Source organism: Rousettus aegyptiacus, unplaced genomic scaffold (genome assembly GCF_014176215.1).
Source record: "Rousettus aegyptiacus isolate mRouAeg1 unplaced genomic scaffold, mRouAeg1.p scaffold_m13_p_14, whole genome shotgun sequence".
Classification (NCBI taxonomy): Eukaryota; Metazoa; Chordata; class Mammalia; order Chiroptera; family Pteropodidae; genus Rousettus; species Rousettus aegyptiacus.
The window spans coordinates 35,030,294-35,050,972 of record NW_023416289.1 but is presented as its reverse complement, the minus strand read 5'-3'; the positions used below and the strand labels follow the sequence as shown (position 1 = coordinate 35,050,972).

At 52.3% G+C, this 20,679-nt stretch overlaps 1 protein-coding gene across 7 annotated transcripts; it reads left to right on the top strand.

Annotated features, from left to right (window-relative positions):
- The first annotated feature begins 42 nt into the window (after positions 1 to 42).
- SSC5D (scavenger receptor cysteine rich family member with 5 domains) lies at positions 43 to 20,679 on the top strand. 7 transcript variants are annotated; one of them, XM_016154137.2, is made up of 14 exons: positions 43 to 902; positions 1,372 to 1,395; positions 1,702 to 2,010; positions 2,171 to 2,290; positions 2,474 to 2,587; positions 2,930 to 3,238; positions 4,251 to 4,568; positions 4,797 to 4,973; positions 6,655 to 6,972; positions 8,222 to 8,776; positions 8,849 to 9,163; positions 9,317 to 9,484; positions 16,041 to 16,202; positions 19,045 to 20,679. In XM_016154137.2, exons 1-14 carry the CDS (start codon positions 878 to 880, stop codon positions 20,553 to 20,555), a joined length of 4,425 nt encoding a protein of 1,474 aa, XP_016009623.2. In that variant the 5' UTR covers positions 43 to 877; the 3' UTR covers positions 20,556 to 20,679. The 7 variants fall into 7 exon arrangements, with proteins under 7 accessions (XP_016009623.2, XP_016009622.2, XP_036088171.1 ...); XM_016154136.2 differs by having other exon boundaries at positions 1,369 to 1,395; XM_036232278.1 differs by lacking the exon at positions 1,702 to 2,010.

Sequence of the window (20,679 nt, the reverse complement as noted above, 5' to 3'; positions counted from 1 at the left end):
GGAGTTGACATTAATTGTTGGTGGGGGTGTTGGCCTGGGAGATGGGGAAGGGAGGCAGTGAGCTCACAGCAGCCCTGCTCCTCGCCAGCCCTCTGACTCATGGTCCCCATTACCCAAGTTTTCCGCCTCCCAGCTGCCTGGTGCAGAGTGTGAGAGTGTGTGTGTGCAGTCACCTCCCCATCCAGGCCTTGACCCTTGGTCTGCCCATCCTCCTACCCTGGTTCCCTCCGGAGAGTGAGGGGTGCATAGAAGCTCAGCTACTTCTCCCTTAGATGGGTGGCTTTATATCCAACTCCAATGGGGGATGAGAGAGGGGTTTCTCAGTCTGTTTTTGCAGTTCAGGGAGTCTTTCCTGGTGTCTGGCTGGAGGCCCTCTTGCTGCTGAATGGTGATCCCCAGCTGTGCCAGGTTCCCATGCCCAGCAACTCCTGTCTACTCTCCAGCCTATCCATCCTGATCCCACCACACTTCCCTGGCTAGACAGAGAGGAGCAGATGGGTGGGCGCCTTACCCATGCCATCCCCCTACATGCACCCCTGTCTGTCCCTTCTCCTCAGCCTAAGCATCTCTACACGCCCAGCTCTGTGTGGGTGTTTGCAGTTGGACACCCTCCCTCCCTCCTGCCACCCCCCTCCTCCCCAGGCCTCAGCCTCTGGCCAGCCCCCTCCCCGCCCCCACTCCTGTCCCCTGCTGCCTCCTCGGCAGCCTCTCTTACTCCTGGCAAAGAGTCCAGCTCCTGCCTGCTCCTCCCGGGTCTAGAGCGCCTCTGTAGGCGCTTCCATCCCCTCCTTCCCTCCCTCCCTCCCGTGGCCGTGGTCTCCTCCATTCTCCTGTTCTGGTCCCCTCTCACTCCATCCCTGCTCCAGACTCTGCAAACATGAGGATCTTGGCCTGCCTCCTAGGTGAGTGACCATTTCTCCTTGGGGACTCAGGGACTTGGGACCCACCCTCGGACCCTGAGCTCATCCACTTGAGGGACAGACTTCCAGGACCTGGTCCTGGTGCTTGGGGACACAGGATATCTGCCCTTCTTGCCTGACTCCCAGGGACCCAGCCTTTTGTACACCCAGTCCTACCCTCTGAGGAGCCCCAGAGATCTGCCCACACCCCTCACCAGCCTTGACCCTTTGGGGGGGGGTCACCTACCATTTGACCTGAGGCCTGGTCTCAGCCCTGACCTTTGGGATCCAGGGCTCTGCCCCTCTCTGCGGAGTCCTGCTTTATTTCCGGTGGGGGGAGGGTTTCTGGTTCAGAAGTGTGAGCATTCGTGTGTGTGTGTGTGTGTGTGTGTGTGTGTGTGTGTGTCGGGGTGCTCAAGACTAGGGGCCTGCCTCTCACTGTATCCTACCCCTCCAACCTCCCTTCCAGCAGCTCTGATGGGGATCCAGGCTGTTGGTAAGTGGCCCAGAGCACTGCCCCGTCTGGCCTCGCCCAGCTCCAAGCCCAACCCCTTCCCAGCTTCACCCTCCCTGGCCACCCCCAATCTGGCTGTGACCTTAGGCACCATTCCCCGCAGAACTACCTGGGAAGCCAGCCACCCACTTCCTGGGGGGACTAGGGTCTCTCACCACTGCTCTCTTGGGCATCTAGGAGTTGGAGTCCCCACCAGCAGCTGGGTGCTGGCCATCCAGTTGCACCCTTTAGGACAGCCTCTTGTCCCAGAGCCTCTGGGATGTCACAGCTTTTTTTCCATCCCCCTAGAGAGGCTGCGTCTGGCTGATGGCCCCCACGGGTGCGCAGGCCGGCTGGAGGTGTGGCACAGCGGGCGCTGGGGGACGGTGTGTGATGATGGATGGGACCTGCGTGACGCCGCGGTGGCCTGCCGGCAGCTGGGCTGTGGGGGGGCACTGGCTGCCCCTGGAGGCGCCTTCTTTGGGGAGGGTGCAGGGCCAGTGTGGCTGAGTGAGCTGGCCTGCCGGGGCAGCGAGGGGCAGCTGGGCCTGTGTCCCCACAGAGGGTGGAAGGCCCATGTTTGTTCCCACGAGGAGGACGCAGGCATTGTCTGTGCAGGTGAGGACCCCAAGTCCTTGCCCAATTACTATAGGTCCAGAGGCCCCAACACCTCCTCTAGAGCCAGGGGTCCCCTCCAGGACCCCGACTTAGTACTGCCCTGGGGCCTGGCCCAGCTTCTCTCAGAGCTCGCCCTCTGGAGCTCCCCTGCTCTCCACAGGTCAGCGCGTGGCTAACTCTAGGGACACTGACGGTTCACCATCACTCCTGGATGGGGACTCCTGGCCAGGGCTGTCTGGGGACCCGAGTCCCAGCTCTGAGGAGCCCCCTGTGACACGCGGTGAGCACACGCACCCATACCCTCTCCTGCTTCAGCCATGGGGGAGAGGGCCTAACACACTCAGATCACCCAGGGGACAGACAGATGTCATCTCCTCCCCAACCCCAAGGGTCCTGGCATGACCACCAGGCTGGAAGAGGGATGTGTGGCCCCGCCCTCCCTTGCCACTTTCTTTTCTCCCAGTCCCCCGCCCAGCTGGGACCCCCCAGAACAGTTTGCGGAAGAAGAACCCCCGGCCACCCAAGCAGGCCAAGTCCACCAGGGCCCCTGCATTGACGACCGGAGCCCCCCACCAGGGTAAGTCCCCTGTAGGCCTCCCCTCCACAGATCTGGACAGGGCCTGGGCCCCCAGAGTGTGTCCTTCTGTTAGCCTGAGGCCCTGGCAGGGGTCCAGAACACACCCCGTGCCTCAGGATTTCACATCAGGCCTGTTCCCCCATCCTACCCGGTCAGGGACCCAGGTGTCTACTCCTGGTGCCCAGGCACTTGCCCTACTCACATCCTTGCTCTCCCTTTAATGGCCAGACTGGCAGGCAGGTCTTAGGCCAATGCCCTCTCTGGGCCTCAGTTTATCCAGATGGAAGACAAGGGTCTGCGTATCACAGCTGCCTCACATGAAGCCCCTGTCTGTCCCCCCAGAGTGGCTGCGCCTGGTCTCGGGCCCCCATGGATGTGCAGGCCGGCTGGAGGTGTGGCACAGTGGGCGCTGGGGGACCGTGTGTGACGATGGATGGGACCTGCGTGATGCTGCGGTGGCCTGCCGAGAACTGGGCTGTGGGGGGCCACTGGCCGCCCCTGGAGGGGCCAGATTTGGCCCAGGCTTGGGGCCCGTGTGGATGGATGATGTAGGGTGTGGAGGTGGAGAGCAGGCCCTGAGGGACTGTCCCCGAAGCCCTTGGGGTCGGAGCAACTGTGACCACAGCGAGGACGCAGGGCTGGTCTGCACAGGTGCGTTCTCTGCCCTGAGCCTGGGTCTGCCCGGGATCTGGGGCATTTCCCTGGGCATCTGAAATGTACTGTGTGGTGGGAATGGAGACCAGCAGGACAGATGGGGCACAGAGAGGGGGCCGAGCAGTGAAGGGGTCCCTCCATATGCCACAGGGTAGAAAGCATATGGGCCCACAAGGGGGACTCAGTTCATGGGTGATAAGTCAAGGCCTCAGAGAGGGTTATGTCGTTGGGGAAAAGTGAACCCCACTAAGGTGTCTAGGGGAGCTCGGTGCCTCAACCCCTTGAATTCTCAAAGTGACCCTGGAGGGGAGCCCCTGTCCTTTATGAGAAGACCTAAGTGCAGGCATTTCTGGCCTCTCTCTGGTCTGCTTTTTTTGTCCAGAGCACTGATTAGGGTGATTCCAGCTTTCCCCACCATGTTCACAGCTAGGGTAATGGACTCCACACTCTCCCAGTGTCATCTCAGGTCCTACCCCAGAAAGACCCAGCAGAAATGAACCCTAAAATCAACAGGAGGTTACTATCTAGACTAGTAGTTCTCACTGTAGGGGAGGGGAGGACACTTTTCCATCCTCTACTCTCCAGGAGCATGGGCCAAGTCTGGAGACATTGTTGTTTGTCGACAGCTGTGGGTGCTCCTCAACTCTGGGTGGTGGAGCTCAGGGATGCTTCTGGACAAATATCCTGGACAGTGCCCAGGACAGCCCCACAAATAAGGACAAGCAGTCTCAGATATCAGAAGTGGGGAGCTAGGCTGGGGAGGAAGATGGGAGGCAGTCAGGAGCAGAACTTTCACTTACCTTGGGAAGCCAGGCCATGAGGGTGGAGAGACCAGTTAGATTCTTGGCAAGTGACAGCCCGTCTCGGAGCCTTCTCCTCATTTGTGAACTGAAGATGAACTATCCTCTCCCCGCCATCATCTTGGTGGGAAGTATGACCCCAGGTGGAGCCCACATATGCTCACCCATCATGGTCTCCTTTTCTCTGTTCTCCCTCTGCCTGCATCCAGGTCCAGCCCCCCGGCTGCGCCTGGCTGATGGCCCTCACGGGTGTGCAGGACGCCTGGAAGTGTGGCACGGTGGGCGCTGGGGGTCAGTGTGTGACGATGCCTGGGACCTGCGTGATGCCACTGTGGCCTGCCGGGAGTTGGGCTGCGGGGCTGCGCTGGCCGCCCCTGGAGGCGCCTTCTTTGGGGAGGGCGCCGGACCCATCTTCCTGGATGATCTTCGGTGTCGGGGAAATGAGTCTGCCCTTCGGTTCTGCCCATCTAGACCTTGGAGCCAGCATGACTGTCACCACCGGGAGGATGCAGGGGCCGTGTGTGATGGTGAGGCTGGGGAGGTGGGTGTGGTGGAGCCTCGCATGGAGGGGCCAGAAGTTAGGGGGCTTGTGGTTCGCTTGTGTACCCCATGCCCCTCACTTCCTCTGTACAGACCGCCCACGTGCCCCGGCTTACCTGTGAAGCTCCACCCTAGTCAGCTGTCCTGGGTGGAATGTGGGAGCCGCTGATAGGATGTGGTGGTGGTAACCGCCTCTTCCCTCGCCCCTGTCCCAGGCATGCCTCTTGCGCAGGTGCCACCCATGGCAACCGCACTGGGCAGCAACAGCTCAATGCCCAGGGAGGCAGCATCCAGGCCTCTGGCCCCCACGGCAGACCAGGCCACTCAGACCCCGGGCATTTCACCTCCACCCTCCTCCTCAGCTGTCCCTTGGGAGCCTGGGCCAGAAGTGGGTGAGTCTGTTCACCTCCTAAGGAAATGGGGTCTTAGCTTCTGTTTGCTTCCCCAGCCAGCTCCGGTGCCCTTCCTCCAGCTCAGAGTCAATCTCACAGGGGCAAAGAGAAGGGTGGGGGACAGGCGCCCAAGGTGGTGCTCAGAGGATCATGCTTGCTGCAGCACTTTGTGCTTGTCATTTGGAAATGAATGGCGCTTTCAGCTGCTCCTTCTCACAAAGGCTGGGAAGATCAACTGTGGCTGCTATTTTGAAATATTGGTTTTATGGTTGTTCAGGGATGGTGAGGCCAGCAGGTCAGGAGGAAAGGGAGTGATCTCTCTGTTTCCACTGCATGCAAGGCCACATGGGGCACATCAGGTGGGGGAACCATGGGCAAGAACCTTGACTGATTTCTGTGGGAGAAACAGGCCCTGGTGTATAGTTATGTGATACCTGCCCTGGGGACAGTGGTCTACAGGGCATGAGCCTCCTAGCGGAAGTGGTGGGATGTAGACTTTGAGTGGGCTGGTTTGCATAGGAACAAACAGCTTGCTCCAGAAGTTTCTTATCTCCAGGAGTCAGCTACCTGAGGACTGGCGGTCCCTCCCATGTCCGCGAGTCCCCGAGATGTCGCAGCCTCAGAAATACAGAAAATAAAAAGGCATGATTGACACCTGTTTCTTTAGGCTAGAAAGGACTGGGAAAAGAGGGAGGAAGCTTGTTCACTAGTACTGGCCACCTCTTTCCCTTGTTTCTGAATAACAGTAACCACAACATCCACACTGGCTGGTGTGTGGCCAGTGCTGCTGCAGGTGCTCCGAGTGTCTACAGAGGGTAGTGGTCCACCACTTATGCTGGGCGGACATTCTGGTCTCCGTGTCACAAATGAGTCCACAGCTGAGATGTGAGAAAGCCAGGACCCGGGCGAAGGAAGTTTTTCCAGAGCCCACAGCCTTTGTTTGTTTTTTTATTGTGGTAAAATATACATAACACAAAATCGGCCATTTTAACCATTTTTAAGGGTAGAGTTCAGTGTTATTAAATGCATTCAGAACATTGTACAGCTGTCACCACCACCATCTCCAGAAACCCCAGACCCATGAAATACTAACTCCTGAGCCCCCTTTGCCCACCCAGGCACCCACTGTCCTACTTTCTGTTTCTATGAATCTGACAACTCTAGGGGCCTCACGTAAGTGAAATCATACAGAACTTGTTCCTTTTGTGACTGGCTTACTTGACTGATCATAATGTCCTCAAGGTTCATCCATACTATGGAAAGGGTCCAAATTTCCTGCCTTTTTTACGGCTGAATAATATTCCACTGTGTGGCTGGACCGCATTTGTTTACACATTCATCTGTCAATGGGGTTTCAGGCCGTGTGTCCGCCCTTAGCTTCATGGATAGTGGTGCTGTGAACCTTTGTGTACTGGCGTCTGTTTGAATAGCCATTTTCACCTTATTTTGGGTAGGTCCTTAGAGGGGAATTTCTGGATCACTTGGTAATTTTATGTTTAGCTTTTCAATGAACTTTTGGACTGTGCTGGGTGCTTTATCCTCATGCCTACTGCAGACAGTGGCATAGCACAGCTCATTAAATGCCTGCTGCTGGGAAGAAAGATGGATGGAGGGGCAGCAGAAGAGGACTCAGAATGGATGGCATTTCCAACTCTAATTCTTTGAGTCTCTTTTACCCCAGGGTCCCCCCAACTGCGTCTAGTGGCTGGGTCCAGCAGGTGCTCAGGCCGGTTGGAGGTGTGGCACGCCGGGCGCTGGGGGACGGTGTGTGATGACAGCTGGGACCTGCGGGACTCAGCCGTGGTCTGCCGGGAGCTGGGCTGCGGGGGAGCTCGGCAGCCAGACCCCACTGTGGGCCGCTTCGGGTGGGGCGCTGGCCCCATCTGGCTGGATGACGTGGGGTGTGCGGGGACAGAGGCTTCACTCTCTGATTGCCCCGCTGCTCCCTGGGGGAAGCACAACTGCGCTCACAATGAGGACGTTGGTGTCACCTGTACTGGTAAGGAGCCCTAGCTGTCCATTGGTTCCAGGAGGGCTTCCTGGAGGAGGGAACGGGAACTAACATGGGCACGAAGGTTGATTGATCCACCTTATGTGCCCCTGCCCTGGCTAGGTGTTTTCACACTTGTGACCATATTCACACCTCACAATAAGTCCAGGTTGGTGGGTGTTACGTTCATTTTACTGACGAAGATGCTGAGGCATAGAGAAGTTAAGTAACTTGCACAAGGTCACACAGTAACTAAGTGTCAGAGCTAGGATTCTTCCTCATCATCCCTCAAGAATCAGGGAAGTCTCCCTCACAGAGGGGAGATTTGTCCACTCCAAGATGAGACAAAGTGGCTATAGGGGCACCAGGACATAGAGAGAAACCAGAGGGAGGGCCTGCTGCAATAGACTTAGGCATTGTGTTTATCGATTGTTTGCCAACATTTATCAAGGGCCAGACACTGAGCTCCTGGTGGGTCCTCAGAATACAGGGAACATGGCCTGGCCTTTGAGCAGCTCACGGCTCATGGCAGTAAAGAGATGCACCAACAAATCACTGAAACCCATGTGACATGTTAGAATTCTGACACCAGCCTCGGTGTCAGAATTTTTATAGGAGCTAGATCACAACTGACAGACACATTTATCAGGCTGGACATTCCAAGGGTTTCAGGTTACCCCTAGGAGCCAGGGGCAAAGGCAAACCTTTCTTTTGGCGAAGTTAACCCTTTACTACACTCAGGTGCAAATCAGAAAGATTGTGGAGTGAGCAGTGGAGGCTGCAAAGATGGAGTCATACATTTCACCTGGAGTTAGGCCCTTTCCCTCTCTTCCTGATGGCCGTGGGAGCCGCAGAGGGTTTTAAGCTGGGGAGTGACTTATCAGACCCATAGTGGTCAGTGAGAGCTGGACAGGCAGGAAGGGAGAGCCATCAGAAGGTACAGGGATTAAGGCTGTGTCCGAGGAGGCAGACAGTACAGGTCGAGTGGGAGAGGCAAAGAGAGTCAGTCACACCATGATTGTGAGTTCCAAGGAGGGAAGGGACAATATCAGTTTTGTCTTGGCACAGTATGCCCAGGGTCAGGCACAGTGTCTGGCTCACAGGGATGCTTATTAAATATTTGTGACATGAATGAATGAATGAATGAATGAGAGCTCGGGAAATGACTGCAGAGGGGAAGATGAGCGGATGGGTCTGGATGGATAACCTTGGCATTACAGGGTCTGCCACCTTCCCTGTCCTCCCCTCCACCTTCCAGGGACCCCTGGCCTGGACTCCATCTCAGACCCCTTTAGCTGGAGCTGGATCCCTGGCCTGGGCAGAGACCCAGATACGTGGCTCTCTGGGGAGCCGGCCACCAAGCCCTCTGCAAGGCTGACAACCAGTGTTCCTGAGAAAACCACCAAAGCCCCCGGGAAAATACCCAAGAGCACCAAGAAGTGGGCAACCAAGCATGCAAAGAGGCTGACTACTCAGCTACCTGTGACGCCAACCACTAAACACTCCACGGGCCTGGGCACCCAGGGTCCTCCAGAACTGACCTTGCAAACCACAGCCCTGACCACTGAGGGCCCCCACAGGCTAACTTCACAAACCACCACAATGCTGAGCCCCCGAACCCCCCAGGTATGGACCTTTAAGACCGTGGCAACACCCATCACTCAAGGCCCCCAAGAGATGACCTCTGAGGCCACCATAAAGCAAATCCCTCTAGCCTCTGTGGAGCCATCAGCTGAGATCCCAGCAGAAGGTTCTCCAGAGTCATCCAAATACCTAGCCCCCTCCCCTGCCGGGGCCACTACGGAGGGGTCAGGTGAGTGGAGGGCATTTGAAGGGGTGAGGCTGACCTGAGGTGACCTCTCCTAACCTGGGGCCTTCCACACAGGCCTATTCCAGGTTCGTCTGGCTGATGGGCCCAACCAATGTGCCGGCCGGTTGGAGGTGTGGCATGCTGGACGCTGGGGCACAGTGTGTGATGACAACTGGGACCTGCGGGATAGTACTGTGGCCTGCTGGGAGCTGGGCTGTGGACGGGTCCGACCTCGTGTGGGCAAAACCCATTATGGCCCAGGGACCGGGCCCATCTGGCTGGATGACATGGGATGCAAGGGGACTGAGGCCTCTCTGAGCGACTGCCCTGCTGGGGCATGGGGACAACACAATTGCGACCATGAAGAGGACGTGGGGCTTACTTGCACTGGTACTACAGATGGTAGGGGATGGCCAGGGGCATGGAGTTGGAGTGCAGTGTGGTTGGAGGACCCAGAGTTGCTCCAGGAGATTCTGGGAGTTTGGAGCAGCAGCAGGGCCCTCTGAGATGGGATGGGGCTCAACTCTCCCAATTTCTCCCAAGGCTACACAGACGAGGAGGACTATCCCCCTTGGACCTGGGACCCCACCTCTGGAGAGGACCTGGCCCAGGGCACCACTGCTAGAGGAGCACCAGGATACATTGTCTCCTGGGGAAGCACCCGGAGTTCCTGGACCCCGTCCCCAGCAACAAGGCGCCTTCTGGACCCAGGTGAGGGCATGAACTGGTAGGGTGGGGCCTTTATGCACCTCCTGCAGGGCTTCTGGAAAGACCTTCTTAAATGAACAGGTAGGTCTGAGAAACCCGGGACACGTTTCCTTGGTTCCATAGCCCCTAAAAACGTTCTCTCCTCTGGCTTGGCCATAACACGCTCCTTCAGAGCAGAGAAGAGACTCCGTGTGTCTGAGAATCAGCCCTGGCTGAGCTCACGTCTTCCTGCTGACCAAGTGCATCCCCCTCAATTCAGAGCTGGACCCCACAGCCAGGGTCCACCTTGTCACCAAGTCACCATTCCCAACCCAGCTCCCTCGACCCCCTCTTGCAGCTCATGCTCAGGTCCGAGTGGGGCTGCGGCTCAGAGGTGGGGACCTCCGGATGGGAGATTCTGTGTGCCGCCTGTCCCCTGCCTGATGCCCTCCCTCTGGCCTGCAAGTGTAGCCTCCAGCCGCACAGCCTCTCTCTCATCGCTTGCGTTTCTCTGCTCTGTCTTCCCTTCCCATGTTTGCGTGCCTGTGCGTGATCTCAGTTCAGCCCAGCATTGCTGCCCAGGCTCTGGGTCCATGACCGCTCCCCTTTTTCACATTCCACTGCTCACCCTTCTCTCCTTTGCTCTACATCTAGATCTCTATTTTCACTGCCAGTGTCTCTTTTCCTCCGTCTTTTTCTTGTCTCTTAGCCACTATCTGCTGTCATCGCCGTCGTGGGCTTTTCCTGTTGCTGCTTTTCTCGCCATCTTCCCATTTTATATACTCATCAGCCACACCCCCACCCCAACTTTCCATGTCTGTTTTTCTCTCCCTCCTCCTTGCCACCTCGCTCCCTTTGTTTCCGCTCCACCCTCCCTCCGACCTTCTCAGAGCTTCTATTCCATTTCGTCCCTGTCACACCCTCGCTCTCACACTCTCTGTTCCTCACTTGGCTTCTTCCCAGTTTCCTTCAGGCTGCCCAGGTGTCGCCTTTTCCGCCCCCTCTCTCCTATTGCACCACCTGTGGCCCTGGCAGCCTCTCCCTTTATGTCTCTGTGTGTTTGTTCCCTTGTCCCCGCGAAAGTCCCGCTCTGCCTGCCTTCTGCTCAGAGACTCAACCCCTGCTCTTTGTACCCTTTCCCACCTTTTTAGCAATCTCAGCACGCTGGCGCACACCGGGCCTGGGCAAGAGGGGCGGGAGAAGTAAGTGTTAATCTGCCTCACGCCAGTGATGTCACTGGCACACTGCGACTCTGGATTGGCTGACTGGCCCCACTGATCTGGGGCTCTAAAACTCAGTGAAATGCTCTACTGTCCCACAGGATGGCTGTGGGATGGCCATGAAGGAGACCTGTTTCTTCCTCTGGAGGAGAAAGTGGTACCCAAGCAGACCTCAGGGGAGATAGGAGGACAATCATATATGGAACCTTAGTAATGGGAAGACTTGGTGCTGCGTGGTGAGGGAGGGAAAGGACATACATTAATTCCTATCCTGGCTAGCAAGGTGACCTTGAAAAAAACGACTTTGCCTCTTAGAGCCTCAGTTTCTTCTTGAAAAATATAGCTCCAGGGTTCCTGGCAAGAGTAAAGGAGAGCTGGCTTACTCCGTGCTAGTCACACAAGAGTCCAACGACTGGGTGAGGTACGTTCTGTTATGCCCATGTTTCAGGTGGGGAAAAAGTGAGGCTCAGAAAAGTTAAATTTGAACCCAGGAGCCACACTTGAGATCTATTTTAAACCATTTCACACACATTTTGCTCATTGGATTGGGAAAGATCACTGAATTACTGAACTAATCTCAGTCATGAGTTCTGGAGTCCAACTCCCTGGAGTCCAATGGTGGCTCCACGGGGATTAGAACTAGCTGGGTGACCTCAGGTCCCAAGCCAGTGAGCAAAATGTGTGTGAAATTGTCTAAAACCGCAAAACATGGGCTATTAGAATTACTTACTGTAAATGAACAACAGCTGCAGGATTACAGTGAGGGAGGGGTTATTTCTAGTTGAGCAATCAGGAAAACCTCACAGAGATGGTATGAATTCCACCAGTGGACACCAGGAGGGAGGGGATTCTCAGAGGGGTAAAAGCTGAAGCTGAGTAAATTGCATTGCCAGTGCAGAGTGTTGTCATCTCTGCTATACTGTTAGGCTTATCATATGTTTAGTTGTATCAGTTTCTATGGCTACCATAACACATCACACATTTAGTGGCTTAAATCAACAGACTTATTATTTTGAAGTTCTGTAAATCAGAGGTCTGATATGGGTCTCACAGGGCTAAAATCAGGGTGACATCAGGGCCTCTTTCTGGAGGCTCTAGGGGAGAATTGGTTCCCTTGCCTTCTCCAGCTCCTGGAGGTCCACCTGCATTCCTCAGCCCATAGTCCCTTCCTCCACCTTCAAAGCCAGCAGCGTTGCGTATCTCTGACCCTTCTGTTTTCACATCTTTTTCTGTCACTGAAGTTGGGAAAAGTTCTCTAATTTTAAGGATGTGTGTGATTAGATTGGGCCTGCTTGGTTTAATACAGGATAATCTCTTCATCTCAAGGTCTGCACCCTTAATCAAACCTACAGAATCTCTTTTGCCACTTAAGGTAACATATTCACAGGTTCTGGAATTAGGGCATGGACATCTTTGGGAGCATTATTCCGTCTACCACAAGATCTGTGTTGTAGAGACTCAGCAGAGACTTTTAATGTATTCGTTGAATGAATGCATCAATGAGTGAGAGACTGCAGTGTAATTCTAGAGAGAGTATATAGGAGATGAAGCCGGAGGCTTATGAAGTTCGAGTTCTCACTTTTTAGTTCTTTGAAGCAACATTTCTTGAGGCTTCCACATGATGGATTTTGGAGATGCAGACACTGATTCATGTGTCAGGTGTCTTGCCATGTGGCAAGCATGAGTACTCACCCCTGGGAACATAGCCACAGTGAGCAGAGCAAAGGAGGGGAAAGGGAAGCTGAGTTGCAATTTAAAATAAGAGTCAAGAGATGACTCACTAAGAAAGTGATGACCTCAAGGAGGAGAGAGAGAGCCATCCAAATATCTAGTGGGAGAGTGTTCCATACAGAGGGCACAGTGTGTGCAAAGCGCTCAGGTGGGAGTGTGCTTAGCCGGTTCAAGGAATAGCACGTGGTCAGTGGGGCTGAAGTGGAGTGTTTGACAGGGGTGATGGCAGGACATGAGATCTGTGGCCCATTGTTAAGATGTCTGCTGGGATGGGGAGACTGGAGGGATTTAAACGGGCATTCCAGGCAGCGGGAACAGCACATGCAAAGGTCCTGAGGTGGGACCTTAGGAGACCCTCCGAAACACCAGTGTGGCTGGAGTGGTGTGAGCCAGGGATGGGGCAATAATAGAAGGTAGGGCCACAATCGGTTTCATTCTATGTTTAGCGACAAGCCTTGGTAGAGCATTTTAAGTTAGGAAGGACAGGATCACGTGTATTTTTAAAGCAGTGACTCAGGATGATGCATGAGGAGTGCATGCGTGGAGACCAGGAGCTCCTTGGAGAGGTGACAGTGGCATTGACCAGGGTGGCATTTAAGACAGAGAAGTGCATGTGTTCAAGCTATATTCTGGGAGTGGGAGATGGGGTTGGGTGAGAGGGAGGTTGGGGATGGGGAACTGCCTTTTACTGGATTAGGGAACACTGTGGAGGTGCTGACAGGCACAAGCATGGGAATATTAACAGCTCCTTTGGTGATGCACATGACACACACAGATAGAGAAATTAGATGTGCAATCCTGGAGCCGAGGGGCACTTGGGCTGCAGATGTAGATTGACAGGATGGAATCTGAAGCTGTGGCAATGGACAAGGCCAGGCAGATATATATCTGTGTCTAATGTCATTCCCACACCCAGTGGGGAAGGTGGGGTGACTCATGGATTTGGGATATCGCTGTCTGTTATGGTTGCATGAGGTCATGTGGCAGCAGCAGTGGGGAAAGGGCAATGAAATGCAAGATTCCATTTAGAGGTTGGGCGATAAAGCCTTAATAATCGCTAGTGTTCTTTGAATCCTCTCCATGTGCCAGGCACGTCTAAGTGCATAACATGGTTTAACTCACTTCCTCCCCACAGAGACGAGTACTGTCCTTACCTCCATTTTACAGATAAGGAAATTGAGGTACAGTGAAGTCAGAACAGCAAAGGATACCTTTAATTGCTCCAGCCATGAGACTGAAAATGAATATGTGATGGACTTAGCTCTGAAGAACCCAGGGGGCATAGAGCAGGGCATGACCACATTGAGGGGGAGTGAAAGCTCACCAGAAAGTAGTAGGGCAAGACTTGAGAGGTCAGCACCCACCAGGAAAGAGGTCCCCATGTAGAGCCAGGTGGACCTACCTAAGTCTGAAGCCCCTGCTGCTGCTTAGCTGTGTGACCTTGGGACAGCACTTTGCCCCATCTGGGGTTCAGTTTGGTCATCTGTAGTGACACTATGGCTTCTCCACTCACCCTCCTCCCATGAGGTTGCTAAATTATAATGTGTAACCTCACCAAAGATGTGAGTAAAGGCGGGCAAGGGAGTCTGCACTCACTTAGGAGGGCAGTTTGACAATATCTAGGGAGGTGCATCTACCTTTCACAGTAATTCCACAATTGGCTGTCAAGATATTCTTACACATGAGCTCAAGAATATGGGTCTAAGGAGCTCACTACCACCATATTTATAACAGCAAAACATCAGCCACACAGCCTAGCTGCCCATTAACGACCATAGATAAATCAGTGCTTGTATGTTCTGACGATGGAATAGTATGTGGAGGTTAAAAAGAACTAGATTTCTACATATTTAATTCAAAGAATAGCTTATCACATGCCAGACTCTGCAACTCCATGGGATAGAGGTCATCCTGGTCCTCATTTTACAGGTGAGGAAACTGTCATGGAGAAGTGAAGAGACATGCTCACTCACACAGTTAGGAAGAGACACAGCCAAACAGCAAGCTGCAAGAGAATATGTGCAGTATGTGTGCCTAAATGCACAGTCTTAAACTGGTTTAGGAAACTACAGCATGCAGGATCAATAAGGCACCAAGGAGCCTTACGTATATAGTTAAAGTGCAAAGACACCTTGGGAAGAAGCTAAATTTTGGGCAGCAGCTCCCCTAACAAAGGGAAAGGATGTAGTTTGGGCTCACAAAGGCTGTAACTACACACTGCTCTTTCTTTTTTTTTAATGTGTATTTTAGTGAAAAAAAAAAATCACTAACTATGGACCATAAGCAGGTGCCCATGCTTTATAGCATGTCTCAAGCACATGCAGACACAAGGAATATGCCTGTGATTGCTGGGCTGACATTTTAACAGGAACACAGCTTCAATTTGTGTTCTCAATGGAGTCCTCCCAAAACCCAGCATCGTGTAAAGAAACTCTAGTGATTCACCCCTAATGGGTTCCCCTCTAAAATCTTTTGTTTTTCATTTTTAATTAGTAGTACCTCTAATGATTTTTAAAATTCATCAGCTAGATATAGCTATTGAGTATGGCCATTGGGTCGCATTTCACAGTTGTCCTCGTATGGCATTTAAGAGGCATGGGAAATGTATTTCACTAAGGATGTTAATGTGAAGGCCTGACTGAGGTGTCCACAGCACCATGCATCTGGGTGAAAACTGACCCTTACCATTAGCATGTCATATATTAACAGGTGACAAAGCAAGGAATTTCTGAAGTTGGGGTGGCTAACCACAGAGCTCCAAAGTGACCGTGACAAACACACTGATGTGTGAGACACCATTCTTCTGCCTAGTTTTGTGTGCGGAGTGGGAAAAATGGCTTAACAGGCTCACTTGGATAAAAAAAGGAGGAAAAGGGAATTTCAGGCAGGGTAATAGCATGGACAAAGGCTCAGGGGTCTGGAAGGGCTTGATGGGAGTACCTTGGGGTAAGGAGTCCGACATGAGCAGAACATTAGCCAGAAGGAGGCATGGTAAGAGCTGTTGCTGGAGAGGTGGGCAGGGGGTAGTTGGTGAAGGAAAATGAGCAACATAGACTGTATGGTTACACAGCCTCGTGAATATAAAAAAACCCCCGCCAAATTGTATACTTTAAGCATGTGAATTGTATCTCAACAAAGCTATTGTTAATATGTTAATACTTTTTTTTTGATCAAGCTAGAGGACCGAGCTATCTTTCTATTGCTCCTATGGTATATACATGTTATATATATTATAAATTTATATGTTATATAAAATTGTCATGTAGAGATTATCCAAGTATATTTATCCAAAAACATAGAAAAAATAATATTACAGAAGTGTTCCAGGTAGTTCAGTAATAAAGATATTACAGGTTTTTTTTCCCCCTGGGTGGGGGGGAAGACTGAGCAGGATCAGGGACCTCAGGAAGTTGAAATAATAAATGTCCTTATTTATAAGCTAGTTTAGTCCCAGTTTCTTTCGTTGGTATCCAAGAACACTCCAACTGAATTGCCAAGGTGGCTGCAAGGTCAGGAAGGAGAGTGCAGTCATGGGCCAGTTGGGCAGGATGAGGCCTGAGCTAAGGCCCAGAGGAGCAGAGGGTCAAAATGAAGGGAAGTGACACTCAGTTCTCTCCATATTGATTAAGGTGATGATGGTTATGAGCCTTTGCGGACACGGGACACGCCTTCAGAAGGGGCCCCAGCCAAGGGAACCCCTTCTGCAGGCATACTTGGATCCACTCTTACCTCAAGCACCACCAGGAGCTCAGGCCATCCCTCTCCAGCTCCAGTGGTCCGTGGAGACACAGGTGAGGCACGCAGCTGAGGCAAGGGGACTAAGATGTTTATGTAGTGAGGTAGAGAGATGGACTCCAAATTCCCTAATGGTGATCCAACTCTTACCCCCAGGAAGACCTAAGAGAAATATACTCTAAAATAAGGGGTTGTCATCTACACCAGTGATCCTCAATTCATGGCAATGGGAAATCTCTGAAGATGGTTTGGATTGTCATGACTGGGAGCAGGGAGGCTGCTGGCACCTTGTGGGTAGAGGCCAGAGATGTTGTTACACAACTTCCAGTGCACAGGATAGCCCCCACAGCAAATCATCCAGCCCCAAATGTCAGCGGTGCTGAGGTTAAGAAACCCTAGCCTATACTATGCAGTTCACTCTGATATATCATTAAGAAAATGGTAGGAGACCCTTTAAGAAAACAGGTAAAAGCAACAAACAGGTTATTCATAGAAGCAGAAACCCAAATAGCCAATGAGTATATATAGAAATGCTCTCATGTATGAGGAATCAGAAAATTCCAATTAAAACAGTGACAAGCAGAGAAAACCATTTGAAAGGTAGATAATACTGAGTGTGAGTGAGGATGTGTAGAGACAGGTGTCCCCACTAGATATAGCTATTCAGTAAAAAACAACCTAGCAGTATTTAGTGAAATTAAATATAATTATAAATTGTGACCCAGCAATCTTGCTATTCTAGAGAAATTCTTGCATGGGCTTATAAGGGAACATATGTGAGCATGTTGTTTGGAATATTGTGATATCAGGGAGTTAGGAAGCAAGCTAAGTGTCTAGCAGTAGGAGAACAAATAAGAGAAATGTGATGAGTGCACGTGATACAATTCTGTCCAATAGCTAAAGCCATGACTAGCTGTATACACAGCAGCATGGATAGGTATTAACAAAATATTGAGGGAAAAATAAACAGAATGAGGTTTCCTGCAGAATGTTATTTGGAAAAATTAAAAGGACAAACAAAAATACACATGCTTATATATGAACATAACTACATATATGCGTTCCATATTGTATACGGAGGCATATGTTTAAGGACATGTCAAGTACATTCATGGAGGTATTTATGGGAGAAGGTGAGGGGGATGGAGATTGACAATAAAGAGGAGAAAAATTAAAAGCAAAAGGAGAAACAAGAGGAGACTATTGGTGACAACGTACAGAGGAGTGTGATTAGCTAAGCAATCTGCACCTTGGTCCGAAAAATTAAAAATCAGTACTCTAGGTATGTATCTCAGTATTGAGCCCCAACAATACCAAAGTAAGCCAACATTCTTGAAATAACTAAAAACAGTTAATATTTATTGAACATATGCCATGTGTCAGGCGCTGTTCTAAGTACTTTATTACTCCTTTAATCCTTGTAACATCCATGTAAGCCCTTTGATGTAGGTGCTGTAATTACGCCCATTTCATAGAAAAGAGAAATTGAGGCATAGAAAATGACTATGACAATATTAATCATGAGGTTGCTTATTATGGGATAGGCATTGTGCACACACACGATCTCCTTGAACCCTCATAATAATTCTACAAGGAAGGTTTGTGGATCCTCCATGGTTCATAGATGAGGAAGAAACTGAGATTCAAGGCAGTTAGGTGACTTTCCCGTGGTCACCCAGCTAGGAAGTGAGGAGCTGGTGTTTAAAACCAGGAAGCCTGGCTGGAAGCCAAACCCCTTACTCAAGGGTTTCTCCAACCCTGCATACAGATGGTGGTGGGACAGCATGTGCCTCAAAGACCCTACAGGAACAAGTGGAATTCTCTAGAGCTACCAGCACAGGTGGTGATTTAAATTTAAATGAATCAAAAATGTGAAAAAGAAAACATTCAGTTCCTTAGTGGAACTAACCACATTTCAAGTGCTGAGTACCGCATGTAACCAGTGGCTGCCATCTGGAACAGCACACATCATTCTCATTACTGAGAAACTGCAACTCTGGGTGCAAAGGACCTGGGGTCAGATCTTGCTCTGGCAGCTTACCAACTCTGTGTGTGTGCGTGTGTGTGCGTGCGCACGTGCAACCTTGAACAAGTTACTTATCCTCTTGGCCTAAGTTCCCTCATCTGTAATAAAGAGTGAAAATTCACTCTGACCTGGAAGGAGGGCGGGGAAGAAGCTGAAGTTTCAGATTGTACCCAGGCCCCAAATCGCAGGGAGTGTCCAAATCAAGATAAATAAAATCTTAATACAATAGTTTTAAGAATCAAAATAAATGCAAAAATAATCCACGGTGAACTAAATATCAACTAAAGACAGGGTCCGACCTACCTCACCAGACTCCCTCTAATCTCAGCTTCATCTGGTCCTGTCCAGTTGAAATTTTGACTTTTTGTTCATCTTGGATCTTTTGCACTTATTTTGATTGTTTAAAAATATGGCATAAGAATATTGATCTTGATTACTGAGATTACCCTTCCAAACCCTCCTGTACCCCTCCCTCCGCCTGTGCACCTCTGAAATCTCCAGCTTCTCCCACACCCCTCCTCTTTGTCCCTCTTTATTCCCCCTCTCCCCTGCCTGCTCCCCACATCCTCCTGCACGCTTTCACATCCCCCCCACCATCCTGCATTCTCTTTCCCTATTCCATACCCTTCCACATTTCCCACCACCCCTAGCCCACGCATCCCACTCATCCTCACGCAGAGGAAGCCACCAGGTGGCGCCTGGAGACATCGGAGGAGCAGGAGGTGGTGCACGGGGGCGGGACGAAGTCTGCCGGTGACTCTTGACGTAATGAGACTCGGCGCCTTTCCACTGGTCAGCCTGTCTCTGGGGCAGGGCGGCCCGTGGGGTGGGCGGGGCAGGCTGACCTCCTTCGTCCATCTTTCCTTTTGTAGATTCTGGGAGGAAACCATTGCCCGAGCGCCGTCAGCTGCGGCCCACAGCAGCCAGGACGGCCCCTCCCACCCCTTCCCGCGGTCCGCCGTTGACCTCCGAACTGGCACCAGAGCTCATCGAGGCAGCTTCAATGGAGGTGACCTCTCACCCTCCTGACCCTTTGCCACGCAGACCAGATCTGGCCTCCAGGAAGACTTCTGACCTCACCTTGACAACCCCTGGCTTTACTTTGTCCACTCCTGACACCACCTTCGTTCCAGCAGTGACCACTGAGCCTTCACCCACTCCACCACCTACCTTGCCCAAAGAACTGACCTCAGACTCCTCTGTACCTCTGACCCGCCTTTCCCCTACCTCAGAGCTGACCCCAGAATCTGACACAGCCCCAGGCTGGGACACAGCTCCATACCCCAACACGGTCCCAGAACCTTCCAGATCCCCAGATTCCTCCATAAGCCCTGACTCCACTACCACCCTGCTCTCCACCACCACCCTTCCCTCCACGACTCCTCCCTCCACGACAACCTCTCAGCCCACCACTACCGCTTGCCCCATTACAACTCGCTCCACCACAGTCCCTCACCCAGCCACAACCCCTCACCTGTCCATGACCCATCACCCCACCATGATCACTCACCCCACCATGACCCCTCATCCCATCACTGCTCAACCTACCACAATCCCTCACTTTGTTGCAGCCCTTAACCCTGTCACCACCCCTCATCCTACCATGGCTTCTCACCCCACCACCACTACCTACCCCACCATGATTCATGACTCCAACTCAACCCCAATGGGTACTACCAAATCCCTTCTAACTTCCTTGGGAACAGAACTTCCTTTTCCCACTTCAGCACCAAGAATCAAGCCTAGCCAGCACCCCCGGTTGACTTTGATGGGGGTCCCTCACTCCTCCACATCAATTACATTGAACCTAGAGCCCCCTCAAGCCTCAGAGTCCAGCTCCTCCAGGCCCTCTCCATCCCCAAGCATGGACACACCATCCACTGAGAACTTCAAGCTACCCAGAAGCCAGAGCCCCAAACTAACCTCTCCATATACCCAGGCCCCACACTCAGCTTCTGACCCTACTTTGACTCCTGACCTCCACCTGTCCTCTATGGCCCACACCGTGGATCAGCCTCCTCCTGATCACCTCACCCTAGGGCCAACCCCTGGTCAGAGCCCAGGCCCCCTTGGCCCATGTGTAGCCCCAGTGCCACCTGTAAGGGTCATGGCTTGTGAGCCACCTGCACTGGTAGAGCTTGTGGCAGCTGTGAGGGATGTGGGTGACCAGTTGCAGAGGCTGACCCAGGCCCTGGAGCGGGACCAGCAAGAGCGCCAAGCTCTAGGACTCGGTATGACCCAGCTGGTAGAGGCTGCCCAGGGTCTGGGGCAGCTGGGTAAAGTTGTGAAGAGACTGGCAGAGGTGGCCCGGCCTCCCACTACAACTACACCAACCACTACCACCCCAGAGGAGGAAGAGAAGCCTCTGAGGGGAGATGTGTGACCCCCATCTGGGACTTGAGGGTCTTAAAACACTCTTGACCAAAAAAGGAAAACCAAAGTTTTGAATTAAAAACAAGATGTGGATGACATTTCTGGGGGACTAGAGGAACCCTGGAGAGATGGAA

Bases quoted from the DNA above. Each gene is read 5' to 3' on its own strand.
- SSC5D (XM_016154134.2), top strand. From the start codon at position 878: ATGAGGATCTTGGCCTGCCTCCTAG. The intron at 903-1,368 runs GTGAGTGACCAT...CCTCCCTTCCAG, and splicing joins GATCTTGGCCTGCCTCCTAG to CAGCTCTGATGGGGATCCAG. The intron at 6,973-8,221 runs GTAAGGAGCCCT...TCCACCTTCCAG, and splicing joins CGTTGGTGTCACCTGTACTG to GGACCCCTGGCCTGGACTCC.